At 35.4% G+C, this 25,599-nt stretch overlaps 1 protein-coding gene across 1 annotated transcript in view; it reads left to right on the top strand.

The window, feature by feature from the left end:
• Positions 1-25,599, top strand: part of UGGT2 (UDP-glucose glycoprotein glucosyltransferase 2) — a 180,089-nt gene that overhangs the window by 109,258 nt on the left and 45,232 nt on the right. Inside the window, exons 22-29 of the mRNA XM_059902510.1 lie at positions 2,213-2,344; positions 7,828-7,952; positions 9,737-9,832; positions 14,114-14,216; positions 17,624-17,703; positions 19,808-19,991; positions 24,013-24,171; positions 24,515-24,600. Coding sequence (XP_059758493.1) covers positions 2,213-2,344; positions 7,828-7,952; positions 9,737-9,832; positions 14,114-14,216; positions 17,624-17,703; positions 19,808-19,991; positions 24,013-24,171; positions 24,515-24,600 — 965 coding nt within the window. The remainder of the gene's footprint in view (positions 1-2,212; positions 2,345-7,827; positions 7,953-9,736; positions 9,833-14,113; positions 14,217-17,623; positions 17,704-19,807; positions 19,992-24,012; positions 24,172-24,514; positions 24,601-25,599) is intronic.

The following is a 25,599-nucleotide window of genomic DNA, read 5'->3' as shown; positions in this document are numbered from 1 at the left end:
CAGCTAGAATTGTGGTGTCTTTTTTTTGAGATGGGGAAGTCTTGATGAAGAGAAGATTTGGATACATAGGGGATCAAGAGTTAAGTTTTGTATGTGTTAAGTTGGAGATGCCTGTTGGACATTCAAGTGGAGATGTTGAGTTGACAATTTAGTAAATAAGTGTAGGAATCAATGGAGGGTATGATGTTTTGAGAGTCATCAACATTATATATAATTTAAAGCTAAGAAACTGGATGAAATACCTTGGAAGTGAGTGGGGCAGGGGTTGGAGAACAAAGGGACTGAAAAAGAGCCCTGGAACATTCCAACATGTAGAGGAACACAAGAAAAGGATGATCCAGTAGAGGGGACAAATGGAACAGCCACTGAGTTAGGAAGATAACCAGGAGAGTGTGATATCCTAGAAGCCAACTGGAGCAAGTATTTCAAGGAGGACATGATAAACTATGCCATATTTCTTGAAATTAGGCTTCATAATGGACCATTTTATTTGTTAAGGTGGTCATTGGTGGCTTTGATAAGAACACTTTCAGTGAAGTGATAGGTATAAATGTGAACTGGATTCAAGAGAGAATAGGAAATCAGGAAACAGAGACAGCAAGTATAGGTAGCTTTTTAAAGGAATTTTCCTATATGAGGAACAGAGAAATATTCTGTAGCTAGAATAGGACTTGAGGTCATGGAAGGATTTCACTTATTTTTGGTATGCTGATGAAAACAGTCCATCCAGAAAATGAGAGCAGATGATATGGAGCGGAGCCAAGTGGGAGGATAGTTCTTGCGTAGGTAAGAGGTGCTGGGATCCAGTGCACAGGCTGTAAGTATTGGCTTAAGAATGGGGTAGATTTATGTGGTGGTAGCAAGATGAGTACTTTACTTCTGATAGATTTTGTTCTCAAAAGAAAGTCAAGTCATTAGCTAAGTATTAGAATGGGAGTAGGTGCTCTTAGAGGTTCGAGGGTAGAGGAGAAAATGTCAGATATTTTTCTATGATTCTGTGAGTGAGAAAGTGAATTAAAAACATTATAGTAAGATTTCTGAGGGCCCACTTGAGGTTAATGACCATAAATTGAAAGTGAGATCAATGTTGGCTGCATGTTTTTCTCCAGCTGTCCTAACGCTGTTCGGATCCAGTTGCAGAGTAAGCAGAGTTAGCAGAGTTGTGTTTAACCAGAGTTGAGGTTTTGCCAGGTGAATATAATTGAGGGGAAGCATCCAAGGGAGCTGAGCGTGGAATGTTTTTGTTATAGTAAAGGGCTCTGGGGTCTAACTTGGTTAGGAGGAAAATGCTAATGTGGAAAGTGTGATGGACAGTAAATAAGTGGTAGGGTCAGTGGACTAAAGGGTTGAGTAATGGTTGGTCTGGTGACACTGGGATGAATGGGCTGGAAGGTCAGCAGCTTGTGGTCAGAGAGGGGTTGACTGAGACAGAGGTTTTGGAAATAAAGATCTAGAGCTACACTGTCTGATACTGTAGCCACTAGCTTCATGTGGCTATTTTAAACTTAAATTAAATTTAATTTAATTTAAATTCAGTTTCTCAGTCATACTAGCCACGTTTCAAGCGCTCAGTACCCATCTGTGGCTGTGTGTCGGACAGCGCAGGGGAACATTTCTGACCTTGCAGCAGTACCAGGAACGCGATAGAAAGTCAGAAAGTAAGGCCCTCCCTGGATCTACACCCAGGTGGTTTGTATGCATATTAAAGTTTGATATACACTGAGATGGAGAAGATTACTTTTGTATTTCAGAATTTAAATGCACTATTACTAAATTGGTTTCATGGGATTGGTATAATGGAATGAGCAGAGTATTTCTATTTTAAACAGTATTTTTTTTTTAATTGAACCCACCAAAATGGAGGTACTGAATTCAGAATTTAATAAACATTGTATTTCATTGTTTAATGTTAAATTTTATTTAAATTGATGTTTCCTAGCATTTTACTAATCAGTAATCCACCCAAAATTCTCAAAGAATGAGTAGCAAACTGTATCTCCTTGTAACAGGATTTACAGATATTGTAATTGCCTCGCCAAAGAAGGATTCTTTTTTTAAATGTGGTTTCAGAACAAAATAGTACTTTTTAAAATCACAAGTTAATATAATTTTAAATTTTATACTAATATATTAAAGTAGGCTATGTTCAAAAAATTATTTAATGTATTTACTGTTCTCTTACTGGTTTTGTCATTCTTAACTTATACCTTAGGGAATGGATAAAAATGCTTTTGAGAAAAAATATAATACCATCGGAGTGAATATTTTTCGAACTCACCAGTTGTTCTGTCAAGATGTACTTAAATTGCGTCCTGGAGAAATAGGTGTTGTCAGCAATGGGAAAGTAAGTAAAAAAAAGCAATTGCTCACTTTTCTCAGTGACACTGTGATACAGGGGTGTCAAACGTTTTCTGTCACAACACACCTGATGCAGCACACACAGAGGACGGTGCTCGTGTGCTGGACACGCCAGACAGGTCCCAGCGTAAATAACATGGCCACTGAGATGTCCAGCTCGTGGCACAGTACCTGTCTCTTCACCCCTCCCTCCCACTGGTGATAACATCGAATGCGGCTGAGGGTGTTCTTTGGGGATGGCTTTTATAATATAAATATTAGAACAAACAATTTTGTATACATTACAACATTGTAATTGATCACTGTTGTAAGTAGGTGTAAAAAGTACATTTTGACATCTTTTTCTTCTTGTAGCTTTTTCCTACAGTTGATTATGTTAAAAACAATACTGCAAGTTTTGAATTAAAAAGTAGTATTTATTAATATAATCTTTTAAAATCTATAGTAAAAATCACTCCCACCATCCTAATAAAATTTATTATTAATAGTTTATTGTTTTACCGTCTAACCCTTTTTTCTACTCTACATAGCCATGTCTGTCTTTTTAAATACATAATTGTAATGCTATTATATATATATATAATTTTATATCACACTTTTTTCTCTTAGTATATCACAAACGTGTTTCTGATTAATTAGGGAGTTTTAATAGATGCATACAAAATTAGTGGATGATAGCTACTTATTAGTATTTTTTAGTATGATAGTCTGGTTTTCTTTCTCAGGAATGGTTTAAGTTTTTAAAAATTGAATCTGGTGCTTAGGTATATTTAGAAATCAACGAATGCAGTGTGTTTGACGTTATCTCTGCTTGAAGCATCAAATTATGTATCCCTAAATCATCTTCAAAGCTGTAGTGTTTTCTCTGTTTTCTGCATTTTTATGAGCTCTATTCACCTGCGTGCTTCATTCCTGTATCATCATTCCCTTAAAGTTATGCTTATTTATTCCTTCTTATCTGAATCTATAAATAATAGAAATTGGAGAATAGTGAGGGACTCATATCCACAAGCATCCACAAATCACATATTTCCGCTTCAGTGTAACAGTTCTTTTTTTTTTTTTTTAATAGAATATTAGAGACTTTTTTTTTTTTTAATTTATTTATTTATGGCTGTGTTGGGTCTTCGTTTCTGTGCGAGGGCTTTCTCTAGTTGTGGCAAGCGGGGGCCACTCTTCATCGCGGTGCATGGGCCTCTCACTATCGCGGCCGCTCTTGTTGCGGGGCACAGGCTCCAGACGCGCAGGCTCAGTAATTGTGGCTCACGGGCCCAGTTGCTCCGCGGCATGTGGGATCTTCCCAGACCAGGGCTCGAACCCGCGTCCCCTGCATTGGCAGGCAGAGTCTCAACCACTGCGCCACCAGGGAAGCCCAGTGTAACAGTTCTTGAGCTAATTGTGTTAGCTCCTAAAAATAGTTAGACGCGGGTTCATCTGTGTGCAGTGCTATTTTACAATTGGTGACAGCAGTTGCCATTTATTATTACAGTAATATAAAATACTAGTGAATTTTGATAATGAGCTATGTGAAAGCCCAAAAATGGCGTTACTTTTTTTTCCAACAGTTGCTTTGGGAAGAAATCTAACTTTTTAGAACAGTTTTAAAGTATATGGCTGCCTTCGGCTCTGTCAGACATTTTAAGAGATAAAAAGAAAAAATTACAGCCTGCTGTATCTGTTACCTTGCCTTTTGGTTATGTTGATACATTACGGAAAAGCTACCCTATGTTTTCTTTGTCATTGTTTAATATAATTCAGATATTGTTATCAATATTAGTACTAACAAATATTATAGTTATGTTCAACTTATTTCTCTTAGAACTGTTTTCTTCTCACTTTCCTTGAAATTGACAAAAGCATTTAGATATAATTTTGCATCTGCCATGAACCAAACATTCTTCTAGAATCTGAGAGTATAGTAGTGAACAAACATGTTTTTGTGGAGTTTACACTTTGGTGGGCAGGGACCGAAAAAAAATAGTGTCCTTACTGATAAAGTGTTATTTGGACAGAGAACCAAAGGAGGTGAGGGAGCAAGCCATGTTGCATATCTGGAAGAGGAACGTTCTAGGTAGAGGGAACAGTGAGTACAAAGGTCCTGAGATGAGCTCACATCTGTGTGTTCTAGGAATAGCAGATAGGAAGATAACAGGAGAGAAGTACCTGGGGGCCAGGTCAGGTAGGGTTTTACTCTGAATGAGTTGAGAAGCCCATGGTTCTGGGCAGGGGATTGACATGAACTGATGTTTCATTTGGATCACTCGTGGCTGTTACATCAAGGATAGACTGTAGGTGTTAGGAAACCAGTTAGGAGCTATTACAGTACTCCAAGTGAGATGTGATGGTGGCCTGGACCAGAATGGCTCTAGTGGAAGTAGGGAGAAGTAGACGTGAGATGTATTTTGGAGGATGACCAGGAATTGCTGACAGACTTACAGTGGGATGTAAGAGAACTACGTGACTGGCAGAATGGAGCCGCCACTGTTTTAAGGTAAAGAAGACTGCAGGAGGAGTGGGCTTGTTCAGAAGGAGTGGAAAGGACAGATAGACAATTCAGTTCTGGACATATTAAGAGTTCAGTATTCAGTTCTGGACCTCAGAGTAGACTGGTTGAGTTGACAGCTGAACGTATGAGTTAAATTCGGGGAGAGGTTGGGGCTAGAGATAGATATTAAGTCAGATTACATTGACTTTTTGTGTCGACTAATGGAAAATTGTAATTTTGATTATCCTTTTATTTGTAGGACTGTGGTTTGAATACAAAAGTATGATATATCTGAAAAGAAGTGCTATGGTTTATGAACTATAATGTAATATTATACTGTGTCTCAGAGTAATGCTATGAAACACAATAATCATAACAGTTGTAACAGATAGTTGTAATTCTGAACCAGATAGTTTAATGATTAAAATAATTCTGACATTATAGAATCAATCTTCATTTTGAACCTGTCCAAATGTTTACGTTAGAATTGAAACATATTCAAAGTTAAAATTGTTTATAAATGATCAAAACTGGGGTGTAATGATGATCTCATACTTTCTTACTGCCATGCTAAAGAATTAAACATCTATATATTTTAAGATTAAACAAAACCCTTAATAATGCTATTGCTATAATTATATTTATTTTTATCATGTTACATATTTACAAATTGATGAAAGACATGGTGTGGCAGAGAGAAGGGAAACAAACAAGGCCTTTTTGTTTTAGCCAGGCGAATCTGGATTCAAATTCTGGTTGCACCGTTAATTGTATAACCTTTGCAAGACTTGGTTTCCTCATTTGCACAGTGGAAAAGGTAATAGTCTGTTTTAAAGTTGCCAGAGAGATTAAATATACTTTTACACATAAAACACACAGAACAGCCCCAGACACAGAGTAAATTTTCAGTAAATATTAACTTCTGTTTTCTCTTTAAATATTTGAAGGCTATCATGGGAAATATGGGTACATTTATAGACTTGATTTGCGTTGTATTCATTGAGAGTCAGCATAGAATCAAGCCCAGTTGATCCAACTTCCACGAGTGGGGAGAGATTTTTAGCTCAGTATGTGGAAGAACATTCTAACAGAGTTTTCTAAAATTGTAATGATCTGTCAAATGAGGTAATGTATTTCTGTTATAGCAGTTATTCTGTATAACTGAAAAATCACATTTCCAAAACGTTGTAAAGAAGATTTAAGCTCCATATAGGTTTTATTGTACTATTACATGATTTTCAAATTTAATGTTCCATTTCCTAATTTGGCCATTATGTGATTTTATACTATTTAAGTTGCTTTATTCCACAAACATCATATTCATCTTCAAGTAGAAGAACTAAGACACAGAAGAACCAAGTTTCTGCTAGCTGTTTGACACTGAACTTACATAGGTGCAATAGAGCTGGTTTTCTGGTGAATTTAATCAGTAAAGATACCCAATCTTGTTCATCCCTTAGGAAAATAATTTGAGATTTTAGTTCCTTATTCTAAGTTATTAACAAAACTACTCAAGTCACTAGAAGTGGTATAGATAAAATTCAGCTATTTTCCAGGCCTCTCCTATTCACAGTCAAAAAAATGCAGCATTAAAAGTGCTTTGAAAGTTACCTTAAAAATGATAGCAAATCTTAAGGAAATAAAATGTTTATACGTGTACTTTTAGTATTACAGTGCCCATTTTTTGTACTTTTTAGAGGCCAGGTTTTATGTTTAAAGTGAAACATGGTATTTGTTTAGCTGGATGCCAGCATTGCAGCTAATATCACCCTTGATGTGAGCAAATGAGAAAAGATTCAAGAACTATACTTCATTAATTTTTAGAAAACATTAATTGCAGAAGCATATGAAGGGGAAGTAATAAAATGCACGGCAGGGCTTCCCTGGTGGCCCAGTGGTTAAGAATCCGCCTGCCAATGCAGGGACACGGGTTCGAGCCCTGGTCCGGGAAGATCCCACATGCTGCAGAGCAACTAAGCCCGTGAGCCACAGCTACTGAGCCTGCGCTCTAGAGCCTGCGAGCCACAACTACTGAGCCCGCGTGCTACAACTACTGAAGGCTGCGCAGCTAGAGACTGCAACGAAGAGTAGCCAGCCCCTGCTCGCTGCAGCTAGAGAAAGCCCGCGTGCAGCTATGAAGACCCAACACAGCCAAAAATAAATAAATAAAATAAATAAATTTAAAAAAAAATCCACTGCAACCATTTCATTCTGGTTGACGTGTTTTCTAGTTGTTTGTCATTAAGTCTAATTGTTTAGTGCATACGACTATGTCAGGGCTCACCTTCTACATCAGGCTTATGTTAATAATATTTATGATGATGCACGTATTAGCTTTTCCAGAAAATGATAACGGTAGTAGAGTTGGGGTGGTTGTGGTGGGATAGCCATCCTGAGAAATTCAGGTATCTGGTAATTTTACAGCTTCCCTGCTCTGTAGTTACTGGTTTAAAGCTAACCTACAAGACCTTGCTGTGCTCCAAACAGTTCATACAGCATCAGTTAGATGAAGATTGGTTGGTATTATTAATTATGGGATTTGTTTCTTGGTTTTTGCTCCTTTATGCCTTGTTTATATATTCATATCTACATAGTGTAAACTACAATTTACAGATTAAATAGGAAAATACTGAAATTAAAAGACTTATGGAATATAGACAGTTGCTTTCATAACTTACTTTAGAATGAAAAGCCTTAGGTTTTTGGAAGCATTATGTCTCAAAGTAAAACTTTCAAATGGAAATAATTTGCTGATTTTTTTGCCACATTGATTTTGGTATTGATGCAAATGTTATTTATAATATCAAAGTGAGGAAATACTTTTCTCTTGTTTCCCAGGGCACTTAGTAAATGGTGGGATTAATAGCCACCATCTGTTTAATCTCTAATCAATATTTGCTTAAAGAAATATCTATTTGATAAGAAAATACTTGTCCCAAATTGGTATCTTATAGAAGATATACAATAATATAACTGCTTTTAAGTTCTTAGGACCTTTAGATGAAGATTTCTGTGAGGAAGATTTTTACTTGTTGGAAAAGATAACATTGACTAATTTGGTAGAGGAAATAGAAGACATTGTTGAAAATATAGAAGTCAACTCAAAGAAGTAAGTATTTAAAATTGTAAGAGCAATTCATTTTGGAGTTTGGTATTTTGTATCCGATTTTTTCTTTTTAAGATTAGAAAATGTTTCAAATACACACAGAAGATATAATAAAAGACATGTAGAGAATATAAAGAAACAGCGGACGATAACCATTTGCTTACCACTACCAAACTGTAGATGTTAATATTTCGTTTTATTTGTCTTGACTGTCCCATTCTCCTCCCTCCCTAAGAGGTAACCATTTTCTCAAATGTTGTGTGCATGATTCCCATATATGTGTTTATACTTTTGCTTCATATGTAAATATCTATTATTAGTGTTTATTGTGTTAAAGTCTTGACTTTTTTAGAGATATGCTATTATACGTAGGCTCCTTTTGCAGTCTGCCTCCATAAGAGCTTTATCCATGTTCATGTATATAGAGCGAGCTTATTCATTTCAGTTTCTTTTTAGTATTTCATTTTGTGAATATACTGCAGTTCATTTATATACTCCATTACTGAAGTACAGTTAACTTGGCTTTAGTTTTTTACTATTATGTAAATGCTATCTTGAACCTGGTTTACACGTGTCCTTGTACAATGTGTGAGTTTCTCTAGAGTAGACGAGTGTTGTTATTGGGCTGTAGGATAGATGTACCTTCGGCTTTACCAGATGTTGCTAAATTCTGTCCTTCAAAAGAGTTGCAACAATTAACACTGCCACCAGAAATGTATAAGAGTTCGTTTCCCCAAGTCATCACCAGTACTTGGTGTTACGCAACCTGTTAATTTTTCCTATCTGATGGATGTGAAATTGCATCTTGTTTTAATTTGCACTTCCTTGACTTCTAGTAAAGTTGAGTATCTTTTCATATGATTGTTTTAATTTATGTTTGCTCTTCCTCCAACGTGCCTACAATTTTACGTATTAGAGAGTGTGTGGCCAATAAATAAATACCTTAAGAAAGTTTAGGAGTAGATTATGGTTTGGATTAACCCATTTATTTTATGTTTATTAAGTGGCCATTAAATGTAATGCTCTGTGAAAGATATGGTAGGTATTACAAATAAAAATAATATACAGTGTACAGGACCTGTAGTCCAGCAAAACATGGTATAGTAGAGAGATGCTGACAGTACTGACAAGGTTCTCAACCACTCTGACTCTAAATTTCTTTGTTTATAAAATGGAGATGCCTATCTTTTCTCTCTTTCTTTCTTTTTTTTTTGGTGGAGGGGGACATTTCTTAAAGTTCAGCTAACATTTTCTGTTCCAGCATATCATTGAACATATACATTTTCTCTATTATGGATTTTTTAATTTGGTTATATTTAATCCAGGCATTTATTTTGTACAATTTTAGTTTTCAAACAAACTTGAAACCAAAGAAATCTGGGCTTCTTAACTCTATTAAAAGTTCTTTGAAAGTAGTTATTCTATCATTTAATTTTTGTTCTTCCAGCTCTTCTTTCTTTCCTACATGGGTCCCAGTGCTTGGATATATAACCAGCACTCAGCAAATATTGACTTGAATTGAATGATTCTCCATATTCTTATAGACACTATTAGGAACACTTATGTGTTTAAATATCATATCAATGATAAGAAAAAATAGGATGACCTTAAAAGCAGCAGTCATTTTACTTTGACAAATTATACAAGTTTGGAAGAAAGGTCATTTATATACAGTTTGTCTATTGGAGATATTTTACATTAAATTCCCCTTTCTTGAGGCATTAATTGTGACATGAAATATGGACCTTTCTTTCCCCCCCAAAAACTCATTTATCTTGTTTCTCCAGCCTGAGTGACCTTGTTATGAAAATCGATGCCCTTGTTTCCTCTTTACCTAAACATGCATCTCGGTATGATATCACATTTCTTGAGGAGAATCACAGGTAAGATGTATTAGTGCTGTGTTTTTTTCTGTCACTGCATCCTATACTGAATTATGGTTACCATATGTATTCACAATATAGCAAAAGTTAAAGTAGAATTAAAAGTTGTTAGAGAATAAATGTATTTGACAATATAGGGAAAAGAAATTTTAGTTAATTATATTCTAGTAAATGGCATATATATATATACACACACACACACACACACACACACATATATATATAGGATATGAAGTTTCAAGTAAGTTAAATCTAGTATGATTTGTCTTATTCTCGTCTTCCACATTCAAGATCATTTGGAATTTTTGCAGTATAATCATTATAAATAATAATATCTTTATATTCTCAATGTATAAAAGGCTCAGTTACTGAAGAATTCTGCTTAATAAAGTGTAGACATGTACAACAGAATGTCCCAAACTGTGTTTTATGGAACATTACTCTGAGATGTTGACAGATATCTTCTGAGGGAAAAACTGTTGTCTAGTCAAGTAAATTTAGAGAATACTGAATCTTTTGGGGTGGAGGAGTGAGATTTTCACTGTGCATCAACATATTGACGATTATGAGATGTGGTTTGGTTAAAAGAAAACAAAAGAAAAGTTCATTTTTGGTAAACTCAGCAGTTGGGTAACTTATTCATGGAACACTTTTTTTGTTAAAAATTTATTATTTCATAAAACTTAGGTTTCCAAAAAGAGCCATCAGAGAAATACTGTTTTAGAATAATAAACTAGTTTATAATTTTAATGTATAATACTTCTCCTCTAAAATATTTGAAATAAAATTCATCAAGCTCTATCTACATACATAAAATAATCTGAGTCCCCAGCAGGAACTTTTTTTTTTTAATTTAAAAATTAAGGACCGCTTAGAATGGGAAAAAATAATCAGTTAGACATTATGTAACTAAACTATAGACATGTTTTATTATCTTTTTCTAATCACTGCTCTTATAAAACTAAAAGGAGACAAATTATCGTAAACTTAAAATGGCTGGCACTTCCTTCTAAGTTTTCTGATTTTATGGTAGATGCAATCTTATATTGCTTCTGTTTACTGTATTACAAGATAACATGTTCTTTGGCTGTAGAAGGTCTATCTTTTGAGGTGTCTTCACACATGTATAGTAGTATCATTCTTAGGAAAAATTACTTTCTAAAGAGAAATTATCTAGCACTATTGGGAATGAAGTTTTTATTTTTTTCAGATAACTGAACTGAGATTCAATACTTTCAATTTTAAGTATTTTAAACACATTTAGCGGAATTCATTTTGCAAACGTCTTTGATTTCTTTAATACCATATGCTGAAATAATTTAACACAAATTATTCACAACTATCATTGCAAACATTAATCACTATACTGTTACATGGTTATGTTATATTTAGGAATTCTGATATGTTTGGAGCTGTTTACTCCCACATTAAATGTCTGAAACATTTGATCTTACGTAGGTTATTGTTGTTGTAGTCTCTGCTTTCTTTCTTTAGCTCTCACATCAATCAACGTGTCCTGCTGCTTTTAAGCCTTCTTTTATATAGAAGAAGGATATGATGTGACTTTGTGACAGTGGTTTACAATTCTCCAGTTTTTTTCTATTTATTTCTGGGGCATTGTTACAAATATTTATAAATGGATATGTAGTATATGTGTATTGGTACGCATCTGTGTTTATACAATAATACATACTCATCTAATGCCTGCCTTTTTTAAAATGCAAAGTCAGTAATCTTCCATTTTTCTGAGTTCATGTGTATAATTTAGGTATTTAACTTTTCGTTCTGTGTGTTTACACATGTTGGTATGATCTATTTATCCATATCAACTTTGGTTGTATGGCATAGCATGAGCTTTCTTGTCAAAAAAAAAAGAACAGCTTTTTGATCCCAGTGTACCACTTACCTAGCTATGTGACCTCTCTTAGCCTCAGTTTCTTAGTCTATAAAATATAGATGATGATCCCTACCCTTCAGGGGTTTTATGAGATGCAGGCCTACTGTCTTAAGTATAGTAGATATTTATTTAATGCATTGTAGCTATGTGTATTTGTTACACAAATAACGAGGTGCTTCTCACAACTTGGAAATAAGAGAAATAAGATTGAACCTGAAAGTTAAGCCATAAAATCAACTCGTATTAATCAGGGGAGAAATGTGAATACTTACCTTAAATGTAGGATCCAGGTCAGCAAGACTTAATGATAATCTGATTGAAGGTCTTAATTTATTGAAGAAACAATGACTTTGTTGGATTTCATTTGTGTTGGAAACCTAGAAAAAGTAGAGAGACGCACATTAGCAATGCTGGGCTGTGTAGTCTGGGTCAATCAGAGCAGTAGAATCACTGTTGCACACACACGTGCATGTGTGGTATATATGTATGCATATGTATATTGGGAAGTGTATAGATAAGAATTTATGTATGTATGTATGTGTGAATGAATTGTTATAGGATTTGACGTTACACAATTGTGGGAGCTGGTTAAGTAGTCTCTGTAAGGCTGTTGACTTCTGATACTGGAACTTTAAGTTCACAGGGCAGGCAATTAGGAAGAGAGGTAGTTGTCAAGAGGGGAGAGAGCAAGAGAGAGTTGTCAAGAGCAAGCTGGAACCCCGCAAGTATGGACTGAAACCTGTGTCAGTTCTTGTTGCCTCTGACCTTGGTACATAGCAGGCGTCCTGCAGAAGATGGGAGCCCTATCACAATCCTGAACACACACACACATGACCTAGGAGTCAGAGAGTAGAAGGAGGATCTTGGGGAAGGTAGACCCAGTGGGGGCCTCATGCCAACGACGTTGAGTAAGCAGATCAGTAACAAAGTGTGTGAGCTAGATTATGGCTGCCGCCCCCCTCCTGCCCTCCAGATATCCTGAGAATCTCTCTTCTGGCCCACCCACCAGAAATGTGAAGGAAAGGGAATTCTGGAAAATGTCGTTCAGCCTAACCAACACACATACTACATAGGTGATGGGAACTATGGGATTCTGATTCATAGAACCTCACAGAATTGGCAGTAGTCTGGGGGAAAAGACTTAAAGTAGCTGTAAACAGATGCCTACTTTAGCCATAGTAATGTCTCATGAAGCATATAGAAAACAACCAGTTTTGACTAGTGCTACAAGTATGACAGTAATTTGTAAAATTTTCACCAAGAAAACTAAAGGAATTAACCATTGTAGATAGTCTCTTTAATTTAAAACATCTGATTTGTAGCCCTTGTTTCTAGCAGCAATTATCTACCAGGATTTGTTGTCTGATTCTGACACTCCTGTTTAAACATTATTAAATCTTATCAACTGCATATAAAATAAAATGTCTTTCATCTCTCTATGTCAGAAGACCCATATTTGAAGTGAATTTTATATTAGCTTTTATTTGATTGCTGAGAAATTATTTCACTGCTGAAGTCTAGATATTTATAGTCTTCTTGTACCAAAGAAGACTAAGATCCCTGTAGTCTTACAGGGGTACAGTTTGATTTGGTAATCTTTTTACCTTTGTAATATGTAAGATATTTAATTTATACATCTCCAAAAAAACTGATTTCCTATGTTATTGTAGTGTTAAAACAGTAATCAATTGGACTATCCTGTACTTTTAATTAAATATATCCTTTAAACTTTTCATTAAATTAAATATAGAATGGATTATCTCCTACTGGCCTTTTCTGTGCTTTTAATGATTTTCCCAACATTTTCCTTTAAAGATTAGTCCATCTTCTAACTTAGATCAGTGAAAGACAAAATGGAAAGGTCAGAGGGGAGGAGGTGTGGAGAGGATGACTTAGGTCAAAATAATATGAAAAATTTGGGTGTTTTCCCCCCTGAGCTTTCCTGTTATAATATGTTGGGTTTTTAAAACTAGTAAATTTAATAGAAGTACTGAATAGTTAATTCTGTCATTCTCAAATCTGAGAAAATATATTTAACACAAAAGCATCTTTGTTTTATTTTTTTACATTGTATGATCCATGAGAATTTGGGGGGCTTAAAATTATCAAGAGTTTGTTCACTATAATAGTATTGTTCTTTGAAGAGTTTTTTAAAAATCATTCATCCATAATTTCTTACTTTCATTTTCTCTAATTCTTTGCAGTTTTTTAATTTATTGAATGCAAACATTAGACTTTTAAATTTGCATTTTCTTCTGTGAAATAACCAGGATTTTTTAATCCAGTGAGAAAGAAAAATTTATAAGAATGTACGTAGCTAAGATTAATTAGGCAATTGAATAAACTTAACTGACCATTGTTCATCTTATTTTTTATTTTTCTAGCATTATAAAGATAAATTCTCAGGAGAGTGATATGTCCTTTGATGTCATTGCTATTGTTGATCCATTGACAAGAGAAGCACAGAAGATGGCACAGTTATTGATTGTAAGATATCATATTTTATGAAATAATATATATATTTATTATATGATATATACTACTTTTATTTTGAAATTTGTAATCTTTTCATGTCTGTTTTCAAGTATAATCAAATGTTTGCTCTTGATTCTTTATTTCATACAACATTCTAAATAGATTGTCATATTTCAGTGTAGAAAATGAAATGATAGAGGTATGCCTATGGTGTTATGGCAGTACCAGGTTAGGTGTTAATGTGGATGTAATTGTTGTCCCCATCGCCCCCAAAATTCATATGTTAAAGCCCTATCCCCTATGTGACTGTATTTGGAAATAGGGCCTTGGGGAAGTAGTTAAGGTTAAATGAAATCCTGTGGGTTGGGCTGTAATGCAATAGGATCAATAGCCTTATAAGAAGAGGAGAAGAGAGATCTTTCTCTCCTCACAGACATAAAAAAGAGTTCATGTGAGTACACCACCACCTGGCAGCCATCTACAAGCCAGGAAAAGAGCCCTCTCCAAAAACTGAATATGCCAGCACCCTGACATGAAATAAATTTCTGTTGTTCAAGCCACCCAGTGTTTTGTTACGGCAGCCTGAGCTAACTAATACAAGCATCTTCCCATCATTATCTTTCTTACCCCAGGTGTGGAGAATGGCTTCTGGAGAAGCTGATGTCTAAGCGTAATTAGTATAATAAGCTTAAAGTATAATAAGTAACATTAGCCAAACAGGTGAAGCTAGTGGAAGAAAGAACATGAAGGCTATGTTCAAGAGGTTTGGCCACTGTAACAAAAGCAAAGTAACAGTGCCTTCAAGTCTGAAGTTGATTTCTGTCATCTCCCCATCCAAGTGTAAGCCACCTGGAGTTGCCAAGGCAGCTCCACATGTGAGGGACTCAAGACACCTTCTGTACTGTTCAGCCATCCTTGTGAAGCAGCTTGTTTGCAGCAGTCTAAGATCACAACATCATCTCTGTACTTCTGCAGCGGGAAGGGGAGAACAAGGGCCCAACCCCAAACATATTCCATCCAGTTGCATCCCTCTGACCAGAATGTAGCTAGCCAGCCGGCTGCACCTAGTCACAAGATTCTTCCCCTAGGAAAGTAGAGGAGAATGAATCTTAGGAGACAGATAGCAGACTCTGAAAGGACATTATGTGGCTTATCCTTGTACTGAAAATTTTAAAAATTCAAATTGTGATGCAGCTTTCAGTAGTTAAACTTGAAGAAGCTAGTTATGTTGGAAGGCTATATATTTTTTTCTGATGATGTTTAAAGTTTGGGGATACTTCTGTTTGAAATTACTCAATACTTTTTTTTTAAAGACACATCAAAAAATATTGTCAGAAGAGGAAACTATTTGTTCTTTGACAGTTTACTTTTGGAAACAGGCAAAAGTAATTAGATATTAAGGCTGGTGAAAATGTAAATGATCAAGCTGGGTCATACTGGTGTATATTCTATCAAAATTTCAAAATGTTTCTCTCAGAAATTAGTTTGCCTTTTCAAATCGATTAGGAAAAATGGGTAATAGGTATCTGTTATAAATGCATTTATTAATGTGTACAAATAATTTTGGAAACCCGTTGCCATTCTACCTATTCAGTGTATAATCAGGGCAAACTTAATTCCACAGTTGATTTACTTGCCTCATTCTTTCTTTCTGCATTTGTATACCTTCAGACTTTAACTTCTTTAGACACGCTATTCATATTATTCTTTAGAAAACAGAAATCAGTAATCATACCTATGAGGAATGGAGGTAGTATGATTCCCTATTCCTGTGGGGATTCATTATTCAAAAAAAAATTGCTTACCTCTGAAGCTTTTATGTAAACACAGAATTTAGGAATAAGAAGTATGGGTTATACAGAAATATAAAATATGGAATTGCATTCCAGTTTACATCATTGGTAATAGTAGCATACCTTGTTTCTGAGCAACTCAGAACTTCACATAGCTTATTATTTCTTACTATAGAGAAAATTTATGCTGTAAATTTGTGCTATAAAGCATAAATTAATTTCCTGGAAAAAATGGTTAGTGTCTCATTTAACACTTGGAAGAAACAGTGGCTCAGCAGCCTCCATTGTAGCTAATAGGAGTGATAGAATGGGAATTAAAACTCAAAGCTCTTAAACCCTTGGTTTGTACATTCTAATTTCTCCTCAAACCTATATCCTTTCCCTTCCATATATCTGTTTTATTCTTCTCCTTTTACCTATGTCCTTTGTTGTCTAATATCTTTCAAATCTTCACTGACTTGTTGCCTGTATGGAGGTGGGGACTATCAAAATTAATAATTCTCCTACTTCAATGCTCTAGGGCAGGGGTCCCCAACCCCGGGCCACGGACCAGTGGCGGTCCGTGGCCTGTTAGGAACCAGGCCGCACAGCAGGAGGTGAGCAGCGGGTGAGTGAGCGAAGCTTCCTGTGTATTTACAGCTGCTCCCCATCGCTCGCATTACTGCCTGAGCTCCGCCTCCTGTCAGATCAGCAGTGGCATTAGATTCTCAGGGGCGCGAACCCTACCGTGAACTGCGCATGAGAGGGGTCTCGGTTGCGCACGCCTTATGAGACTCTAATGCCTGATGATCTGAGGTGGAGCTGAGGCGGTGACGCTAGCACTGGGGAGCGGCTGCAAATACAGATGATCATTAGCAGAGGTTTGACTGCACAGAGACCATCATAAATCAGTTGCTTGCAGACTCATATCAGAACCCTATCAGTGAGCGGCAAGTGAAAACAAGCTCAGGGCTCCCACTGATTCTGCATTATGGTGAGTTGTATAATTATTTCATTATATATTACAATGTAATAATAATAGAAATAAAGTGACAGTGAACGGAATGCACTTGGATCATTCCAAAACTACCCCCCACCCCGGTCTGTGGAAAAATTGTCTTCCACGAAACCAGTCCCTGTTGCCAAAAAGGTTGGCGACCGCTGCTCTAGGGAAATGAAAAGAAAAGAGAGTATTTTATCTGTATGTAGCCAAGACCTTCCCGCGTCTTTTACAATGTAGGTGAAATTCCAAAGGGATCAGGGCACCCCTGCCATCGTTGTTGTGAGGTCACCACTTTGTCTTTGAAGTCAAGGTTCTAATAAGTATTTTACTTGTTCTTCAGTAGTAAGGAAATTTGGATACCAATAAAGAAAGTCACACTAGGCAAAAGGTAGGCAGCATAACCTTTGGGCAATGAAATCAACTGTGTGGATTCAAATCTTACTTCTGCCATGACTTACTGTGTGATCTTGGGCAAATTACTACATCTGTCTGTGCCTCAGCTGTGTGAAAGTAGCTACCTCAAAAGGATGTTGTGTGAATCAGATGAGATAACGGATGTCAAGTATTAATGTAGTAGCTGGTAGATAGTAAATGCTCGGTAAGTGTTAGCTATTAATTTCAACTATGGAAATTTTTTCTAATAGGTACTTGGCAAGATTATCAACATGAAGATAAAATTGTTCATGAACTGTAAGGGTAAGCTTTCAGAAGCCCCTTTGAAGAGGTGGGTCTACGTGAACATAATTTCATTTTGAAAAATTTGCAAATGCTAAAAGGAAAAAAAGGAACATAATTACTGCATCTGTTGTTTTTTTCTTCACAAAATGTTTAACTGAAATAGATCAGAAGATCAGAGATAACTTATTAACCTTAATTGATATAAAACTAAAGTAACCTAACCAGTAAAATTGACCCAGTCTAATTACAGAGTTTACATGGTTTTATGTTCATCCGTGGGTGTTTTTAAAAATGTGAGCTAGGAATACCTATTTAGAAATATACAGTGGGTTCCGCAACATGGATGGACTTTGAGATTATCATCCTAAGTGAAGTAAGTCAGAAAGAGAAAGACGAGTACCATATGATATCATTTATATGTGGAATCTAACATATGATACAAATGAACCTATCTACAAAACATAAACAGACTCACAGATATAGAGAACAGACTTGTGGTTTTCAAGGAGGAGGAGTTGGGGGAAGGATGGATTGGGAGTTTGGGGTTAGCAGATACAAATTATTATATATGGAATGGATAAACAACAAGGTCCTACTGTGTAGCACAGGGAACGATATTTAATATCCTGTGATAAACCATAATGCAAAAGAATATAAAAAAGAATATATATACAGTATATGCATAACTGAATCACTTTGCTTTCCCATTTGTTCTGAATCCTTGCTTTATCACATAGTTCCTGGTTCTGTATCTCTAACCTCTCTACTAGCCCTCTTCTTTCAGTCTTAAGAGTTATTCAATTTTTAAAAAGAAATAAACTGCTCCCTTAACTTCCTCTCCTCTGGAGCCCTGGCTTTTCCTCCTCTTCTCCAGTCTTTGTCATCTCAGCTTTGCAGAAGTGTGGCCAAGCCCCCTCTTCATCTCTCATTCACCGGTACCTCCCACTCTAGTTGGGCTTTAACTGAATCACAAAGAAATTGCTGTTTGCAACATCCATGGGATACTTCTTACTTAATGATGTTTCTGCTGCATTTGACAGTACCAGGTACTTGGTTTGGACTGTGTTCTCTCCAGGGTCTCCTCTTACCCACTCTTCTTTTTTGACTCTGCGGCCTGCCTGCCATAGGCAGCGTCCCGGCTGCCAGTGATGCCCGCCCCTGGGGTCACACTCAGCGTAGATTCTCCTTGAGTGCGGGCTGCACCTGGTGATTTGCTTTCAGTGAACAGAATATGGCAACAGTGATGGAATGTCTCCTCTGCAATTAGGTTGTAAGAGGCTGTGACTTTTGTCTTGCTGGCGTTCTCTCTCTCTCGCTCTTGTGTGCTTCTCTACGCTTGCTGGAGATGCCCTTGTGGCAAGGACTGAAGGAGGTCTCCAGCCAACCACTAGTGAGGAACTACTGCTCTCATGCCGGTGGACCTTGAGGAACTGCAGGAGCCTAGGAGTGGCTCCTTCCCCCATGGAGCCTTGAGATAACCACAGCACAGCGGACCCCTTGATTATAGTCCCAGAATAGTGAAAGTCAATGTTCTTAGTATTATAACTATTTCTTATTATGTAAGATACTAGGGGGTGAGGCTAAATACATTAAGATTGCTGGTACTTCTAAAAGCTCTATTAATAAGCAGCTGCTTTAAACTCACTCCTGTTTGTTTTTAATTGCACTTTTTAAATTAGTGCCAGAATTTTAGCTTAAATTTTACTTGCTTTCTGGTTATCATTTCTCTTCATGTTCTTAATGGTGCTAAGAGCTAATAAAAATCACTAAAAATAGACCATGCTCAAACTTTGAAGAAAGATCAGTGAGTGAATACAGATCATAAACTGCTGGAACCTGCATAAGTCAGTATATCTTACAGGGATTCTAATCGTGTTCATTAAGAAATAATTAACAAGGGTATATAATACACACAGTCTTATAACAGATAACAGTGTAAACAAAATAATGATTGCCTACCATTTACATAAGCATTAACTTCAGTATAGCGTGTTTTTAGTCTTTAAGACTTTAGTGTGTTTTACTTCTTTAGCGTGTTTTTAACTTAAGACTTTCTGGTCATGTTTTTAAGCCATTTTCAGTTTTAAAATATTTTAGAAGAAATCTCAGTTTTGGTCACACTATGTATTTTATTTATGTTCTACCAACAGCTTTTACCGTTTTGTTCTGGAACCGGAACTGATGTTACCACCTAATGATGTTACTGGACCAGTGGCAAAATTCTTGGATATCCCTGAATCACCCCTTCTAACCCTCAACCTGATTACTCCTGAAAGCTGGTTGGTTGAAACAGTACACAGCAACTGTGACCTTGATAATATTCATTTAAAGGATGTAAGTTATAAAGAAAGAGGAATAGGATAAATTCTTATGAGCTATTATTACTGTACCAAGTGCATACTCACTGCTCACCAGAATTTTCTCCTTTATGATTCTAGGTCCTGATCCAGTCTTTCCTTTGATTTTTGAGTTTCCCTAACTTCCAAATTCAGCTTCTCTGGTTTTATGGGTTCTTAAGTGCCCTCACTGTTTTTGTTGGTTCAGAAATGCTACCCTAAGATGAACAATGTAGAAACTATGGAGACAGATGAATGGCAGTTTAGGACAAAACCATTAAGTACCTTTGCCCTTCAGGTTTTGTTTTTAACTCAGAGAGGGACAGTTTCACCTGAAATTCTTTTTTGCCCCACAGCTCATAGCCAGAGGAAGCAGTTCTAATGATATTAGGGTAGAAAGCAGGAAAGAGTTTGCTCATATACTTCGGGCTGAGTGCATTCTTTCCCACCACCTCCAGTGTGACCCTTGTCCAGTAAATGACCAGACTTCTCTTCCCCACCTGTAGTCATTCAATCCACAGCACACACACACAAAAAACAAAACCACCGAGAGGAGACTATTTTATAATATTCGGAGTCTTTCCAAACATTCTATTCAAAATTGGAAAGGCATTCAGAAAGCACAAAAAAAACAGAAGCATTTTAGGAGAGTTTACCTAGAAGACAGGTATCTAGAAACTGGGGGGGCTGGGGGCAGTACTTCCTTCTCATTGTCCTCCTCCTTGCCTGGTCCTGCACAACCTCTGACCTATTTCCAGTTCTGCATTTGACAGCTCCTTCAGAAGGTAGCCATTAACCTTGACCCAGGCATAAACATTTTACCTCTAATAATTTGGTGAAGATAGTTCATTATTTGTTTCTCATGCTTTTCATGTGTTGCCTTTTGTCTAAAGATTTTCCTTCTAGGCAGCTTTCTTCTGATTCACTCATATGTGTAGATTCTGTGGGATCCTGAGTCACTTCCCTGGAACACACTCAGCTTTACGACCAACTTTACCCACCCGGAGAGGAACCTAAAACTCAGTCATAGCAGTCATCAGAAATCGGTCCTTGAAATTGAGGGAAAAAATAGAAAGAGAGCAAAATAATGAAATCCATGAGGGAAAGTTCAGAAGTGTATTTGGCATGAAGTAAAAAAAATCCTGTTTCCTCCATGATTAGTTGGATCTCTGTTGGTCTATTGGTTCTTCATTAAGAGAGTTTAGCAATATATATCAGTAAATAACTTTAAAGATTCTAACCAAAAGGGTAAAAAGTTTGCGGTGGGAGAATTAATGCAGCTTAAAGATTTTAAATTGAGTCTGCTGGTAAAAAAATTTTAGTTTCTATTAAACAGTTAATAGAGATTAAACATTTTGTTGTGAGTGGCAAATATAGCAATGCCTTTTTAGAACCTATTTAAATGAACAGTATTTTAGGATATTAAAATAAACAGAAATAATTTCCCCTATCATCATAGATTATATGAGTAAACAAAAGGAAATTACAAATTCTAGCAGCTGTAAAAGTTAACTACCTCTAAGGCTCTTCTCTTCCACTCTGTGCTGTACATACTTACAGTCTTACCTGCAACTATCCTAGAAAAATATGAAATAACAAAGACATGTGCTCAAGTAGAAAGAAGGAGTTGTAGGTAAAGGAAAAAAGTGAAACTAATAATGAGAGATGTGTCACTACACACTAGCTTGTATAGTCAGTACTCCTTGCTACATCTAATTCCCGAACATTATATAACCACCTGAAAAAAGCTTGATCTAGAAAGATTCTTCCTTCCCAGGTCTTTGTTCACATGGTTTATTGCACAGCCGGCATTAATGCCATTATCAAAGGTGACAGAAGTGGTTCTAGGAAAGCTTAAAGTGTGACGGTTACTTTTACCTGGAGTTCAGAGGTGGTTCTCAGAGCTTGTAACTAGAACTGCATCCAAAGGCTCTCCGGTTATATTTCATCATAGCCTTTATCTGACAGATGTCAAAATACCTGAAACAGTAGTGATTGTTTACCCAGTAAAGAGGAAGTGAGTAAATAAAAGATTGCTGAAGGAAAATGGTATGTGGCTATGTTAAAAGGAATTCACAGAAAAATGCATTAGCCCCTTTTGAAATATAAATAATTTAGACATCAGTTTTATTGACAAGGCATTCATTACCAATGTAATTGTCAAAGAATTCCTATTTGAATGCCATAGATAATGTTAATAAACCCAAATGTTAATCTTTGTAATCAAACTTATACTTTTATTAAAGGAGGAAGCTAAATTCTTAACTATTCAGTCACAGAACAATACAATAAATACTTCTATTTAGAAATACTAATATGCACCAAAGTTATATTGGAAAGATATTAAATTCATGTCTCATGTCAATAGTTAATATTTAGAACAGATAAATAAAAATATAAAGAAGATGTAAACATCAAAAAAGATCACTAGCTTTCCTATTCTTGCTAAAAATAAACCTTGATAATAGGAACTAATTTAACTCAAATCACCTTTATGAAATTATTATAAAACTTTAAATATTCACAAAATTTTAAATATTCACTAGAAAGTACTCCTTGAAAAATGAATTTGCTATTTTTAGTGTTGTGGTTTGAATAAGTCAACACAATTGATGTCTGTTATGCAAATATATAAGGAAGAGAAATTTTCACATTAATGTATTATAAATGAAGATATTATTTAGTCACAAACCGATTGAATGTGTTTGAACTCTGCCCTGATATCTAATTCATAATTTAAAATAGTTAAGCTTTACTTCATAATCACTCTGGGGTGGTTTCCTTGTCTGTAAAGTGAAGGAGTTAAGCTAGATGATCTCTAGGATTTCTCATATTCTGAGACTATCCCATGGAAATCTTTCTATCCAAAATGCTGTAAGGATTGTAGATACAGGTTAATGAAATATATGAAGTTCATCACTAGAGTAGTAATAATTAACAACTAATTCAGAACTCAACTAAAGTCGTTGAAACAAATGCTATTTTCAAAGAAGTTACTTATTTCATGTTTCTTAAAAACAGTAAAATTATAAGAACAGGGCTCAAGAAAGAAATACTGTACACAAGTGCTATAATTATTTCTGTAGTAATTATAGTCAAAGAAAAACAACTATACAGTACAGAATATTTTCAAATACTCTGTATGCTAAACGCCATTAAAAGTAGTATCAAAAACCTCATAGTGTGAAATACAATTAGATAGATAGCATCATTGTCTTATCTGCTCAACAAAATTTGCCAGACTATATAAAACTCGCTTACCATTTGATTTATTTTTATGTTTGGTTATGTTTTTCGTGTGATGTAGAGAAAAAACTTTCTCCCTAAAATAGTTATTATAACATTTGCAATAGAGTAAAATCTGGAAACATTTGGAATGTCCAGCCATTTAAAAGGATGTTTTTAAAAAAAGGCATGTTCTTAGAAAACTATATTTAATGAAAAAGGTTATACTTTCTTAGAAAAAAAATTATGGAGAAAAAGTAGAAATCAGTGCATTGATGTGTATATGAATGTTCAGTCTGTAGGTAGTTTCTATTTTTTCCCTTTTCCACTTTCTTACATTTGCTAAATTTTCTTTAATGAGCATATGTTTTTTTGAGTGCAAAACAATTCACCGTTAATTTTTTTTAATTGCAAGAAAGGTGATAATGATGACAAGTTGGCCTTCTTGCCAGGTCTGAAGCAGGAGATCTAGGGCACAGCCAACGAAGCAGATTCTTTGAGTGCTACAACTCACCGAGCCACCCATCCATTCTCAAATCTCTCCTGCTTGTGATTTTGGTGCATGTATCATGATGTTGGAGTAGAGCTGATGTCATGGGAAAGGAAGAAAATGCATCATGAGCTTTAGTGTTCAAGAAATTGATTCAGCTATTAGATTCACTTGTCTAAAAAAAAGACTTGAGGTTGCCCCCCAAAATACATTGGCTAATATTAAAATAATCACATATATTTATTACAAAATTTACATTATGAGAATTACTAACACCAAAAACAATGACATATTTCCTCCGTAGATTGAGAAAACTGTCACAGCAGAATATGAACTAGAATATCTACTGCTCGAAGGACATTGCTTTGACATAATCACAGAAGAACCTCCTTGGGGTCTGCAGTTTACACTGGGCACAAAAAATAAACCTGTTGTGGTTGATACAATAGTGATGGCCAATCTTGTAAGTATTATATGTACTCAATGGATGATACTTAATTAGATGTTTTGGTGAAATCCTCCAAGTTTTCCTAATAATATGAAATAATTTGTATCCTACTGTTACTGAACAGCTCCCAGAAGAAAATCCTTGAATAAGGTAATTAAATAAAACGAAAATGAAGGGAGTCATACTTTCAGAATGTGCTTTTAAGGTTATTGCAGAGTCTTCTTCCTTGGAATTCATTTATAGAAATCATTCATTCCACAGTTAGTAAACACTTAGAGTTTCACGAATAATCTTCCTTGAACAATTGGACGTCATTTTCATTCATATAACTATGATCATGTTTTTCTCATCTTAAAAGGGATATTTTCAATTAAAAGCAAACCCAGGTGCTTGGATACTGAAATTACGCCAAGGAAAATCTGAAGACATCTATCAAATAGTTGGGTGAGTTATATAAACCCCTTTTAAATTTTTATATATAAATAAGTTTTTAGTGTGATATGACCAAGATCATCAAAACAACTAAAATACTCACAAATACCATTAGTATAAAACAAAAACTACTTAGAAAACTGTGGCATTTGTTCCTATCATTGTTTTATTTCAAAATATAAAAGGTATGGCTAAAGTATATATCTTGTTCTTTACTCCATCTCCTAATTTTCTATAGACTTTTCCATGTGTTAACATAATGAACATATTTATCATTTAATGACTATATAGTATGTATAGCATCTTATATAGCAAAGCCATTATCTGTGAGTTATGTTCAGTTTTTCATTTTTATAAATAAGAATTGGTTTCTTTCGTAGTAAATTTCCTACTCATTAATGAGTCTAGTATAAAGCAGGGATCATCAAACTTTTTCTATTAGGAGCCAATAGTAAATATTTAATGCTTGAGGGCACATATGATTTTTGTCAATATTATCTTTTTCAACAACCATTTTAGAATGTAAAAATCATTTTTAGCACAGGGGCCATACGAAAATAAGCCACCAACTTGATATTGCTCACCAGCCATCGTTTGCCAGCACCTGGTAAACTCTTTTTTGTACCCCTTAATATCTGTAGTGTTCATTTATTTCAATAAGTATTTATTGGGCACCTATGATTATAGCAAGCAGTATGCTTAACAAAGATAATATATGGGCAGGGGTTATTGTACCTTTTTTTCAATGCTTTTTCCCCTTTTCCTTATAGTGCCTAGAACATAGTGTCATTCAACAAACATGCTTAATAATTTAAGCATACAAAGCTGGGAATGCTGAATTCTTCTTTTTAAATCTTTTTATTTTTTTACTGAATGAAAGATTCTTTAAATTCTATAGTGCTTTACAATTTTCAGAAGTTTCACACACACTATTTCATGTAATCCCATAATAACCCTTTTCTTCCCTATCCCTATCCCTATAGTGCCCCCCTTTCCCTCTCCCCACTGGTA

Source organism: Balaenoptera ricei, chromosome 18 (assembly GCF_028023285.1).
Source record: "Balaenoptera ricei isolate mBalRic1 chromosome 18, mBalRic1.hap2, whole genome shotgun sequence".
NCBI lineage: Eukaryota > Metazoa > Chordata > Mammalia > Artiodactyla > Balaenopteridae > Balaenoptera > Balaenoptera ricei.
Note: the sequence above shows the minus strand (reverse complement) of the source record. Positions and strands in the feature narration are given on the sequence as shown.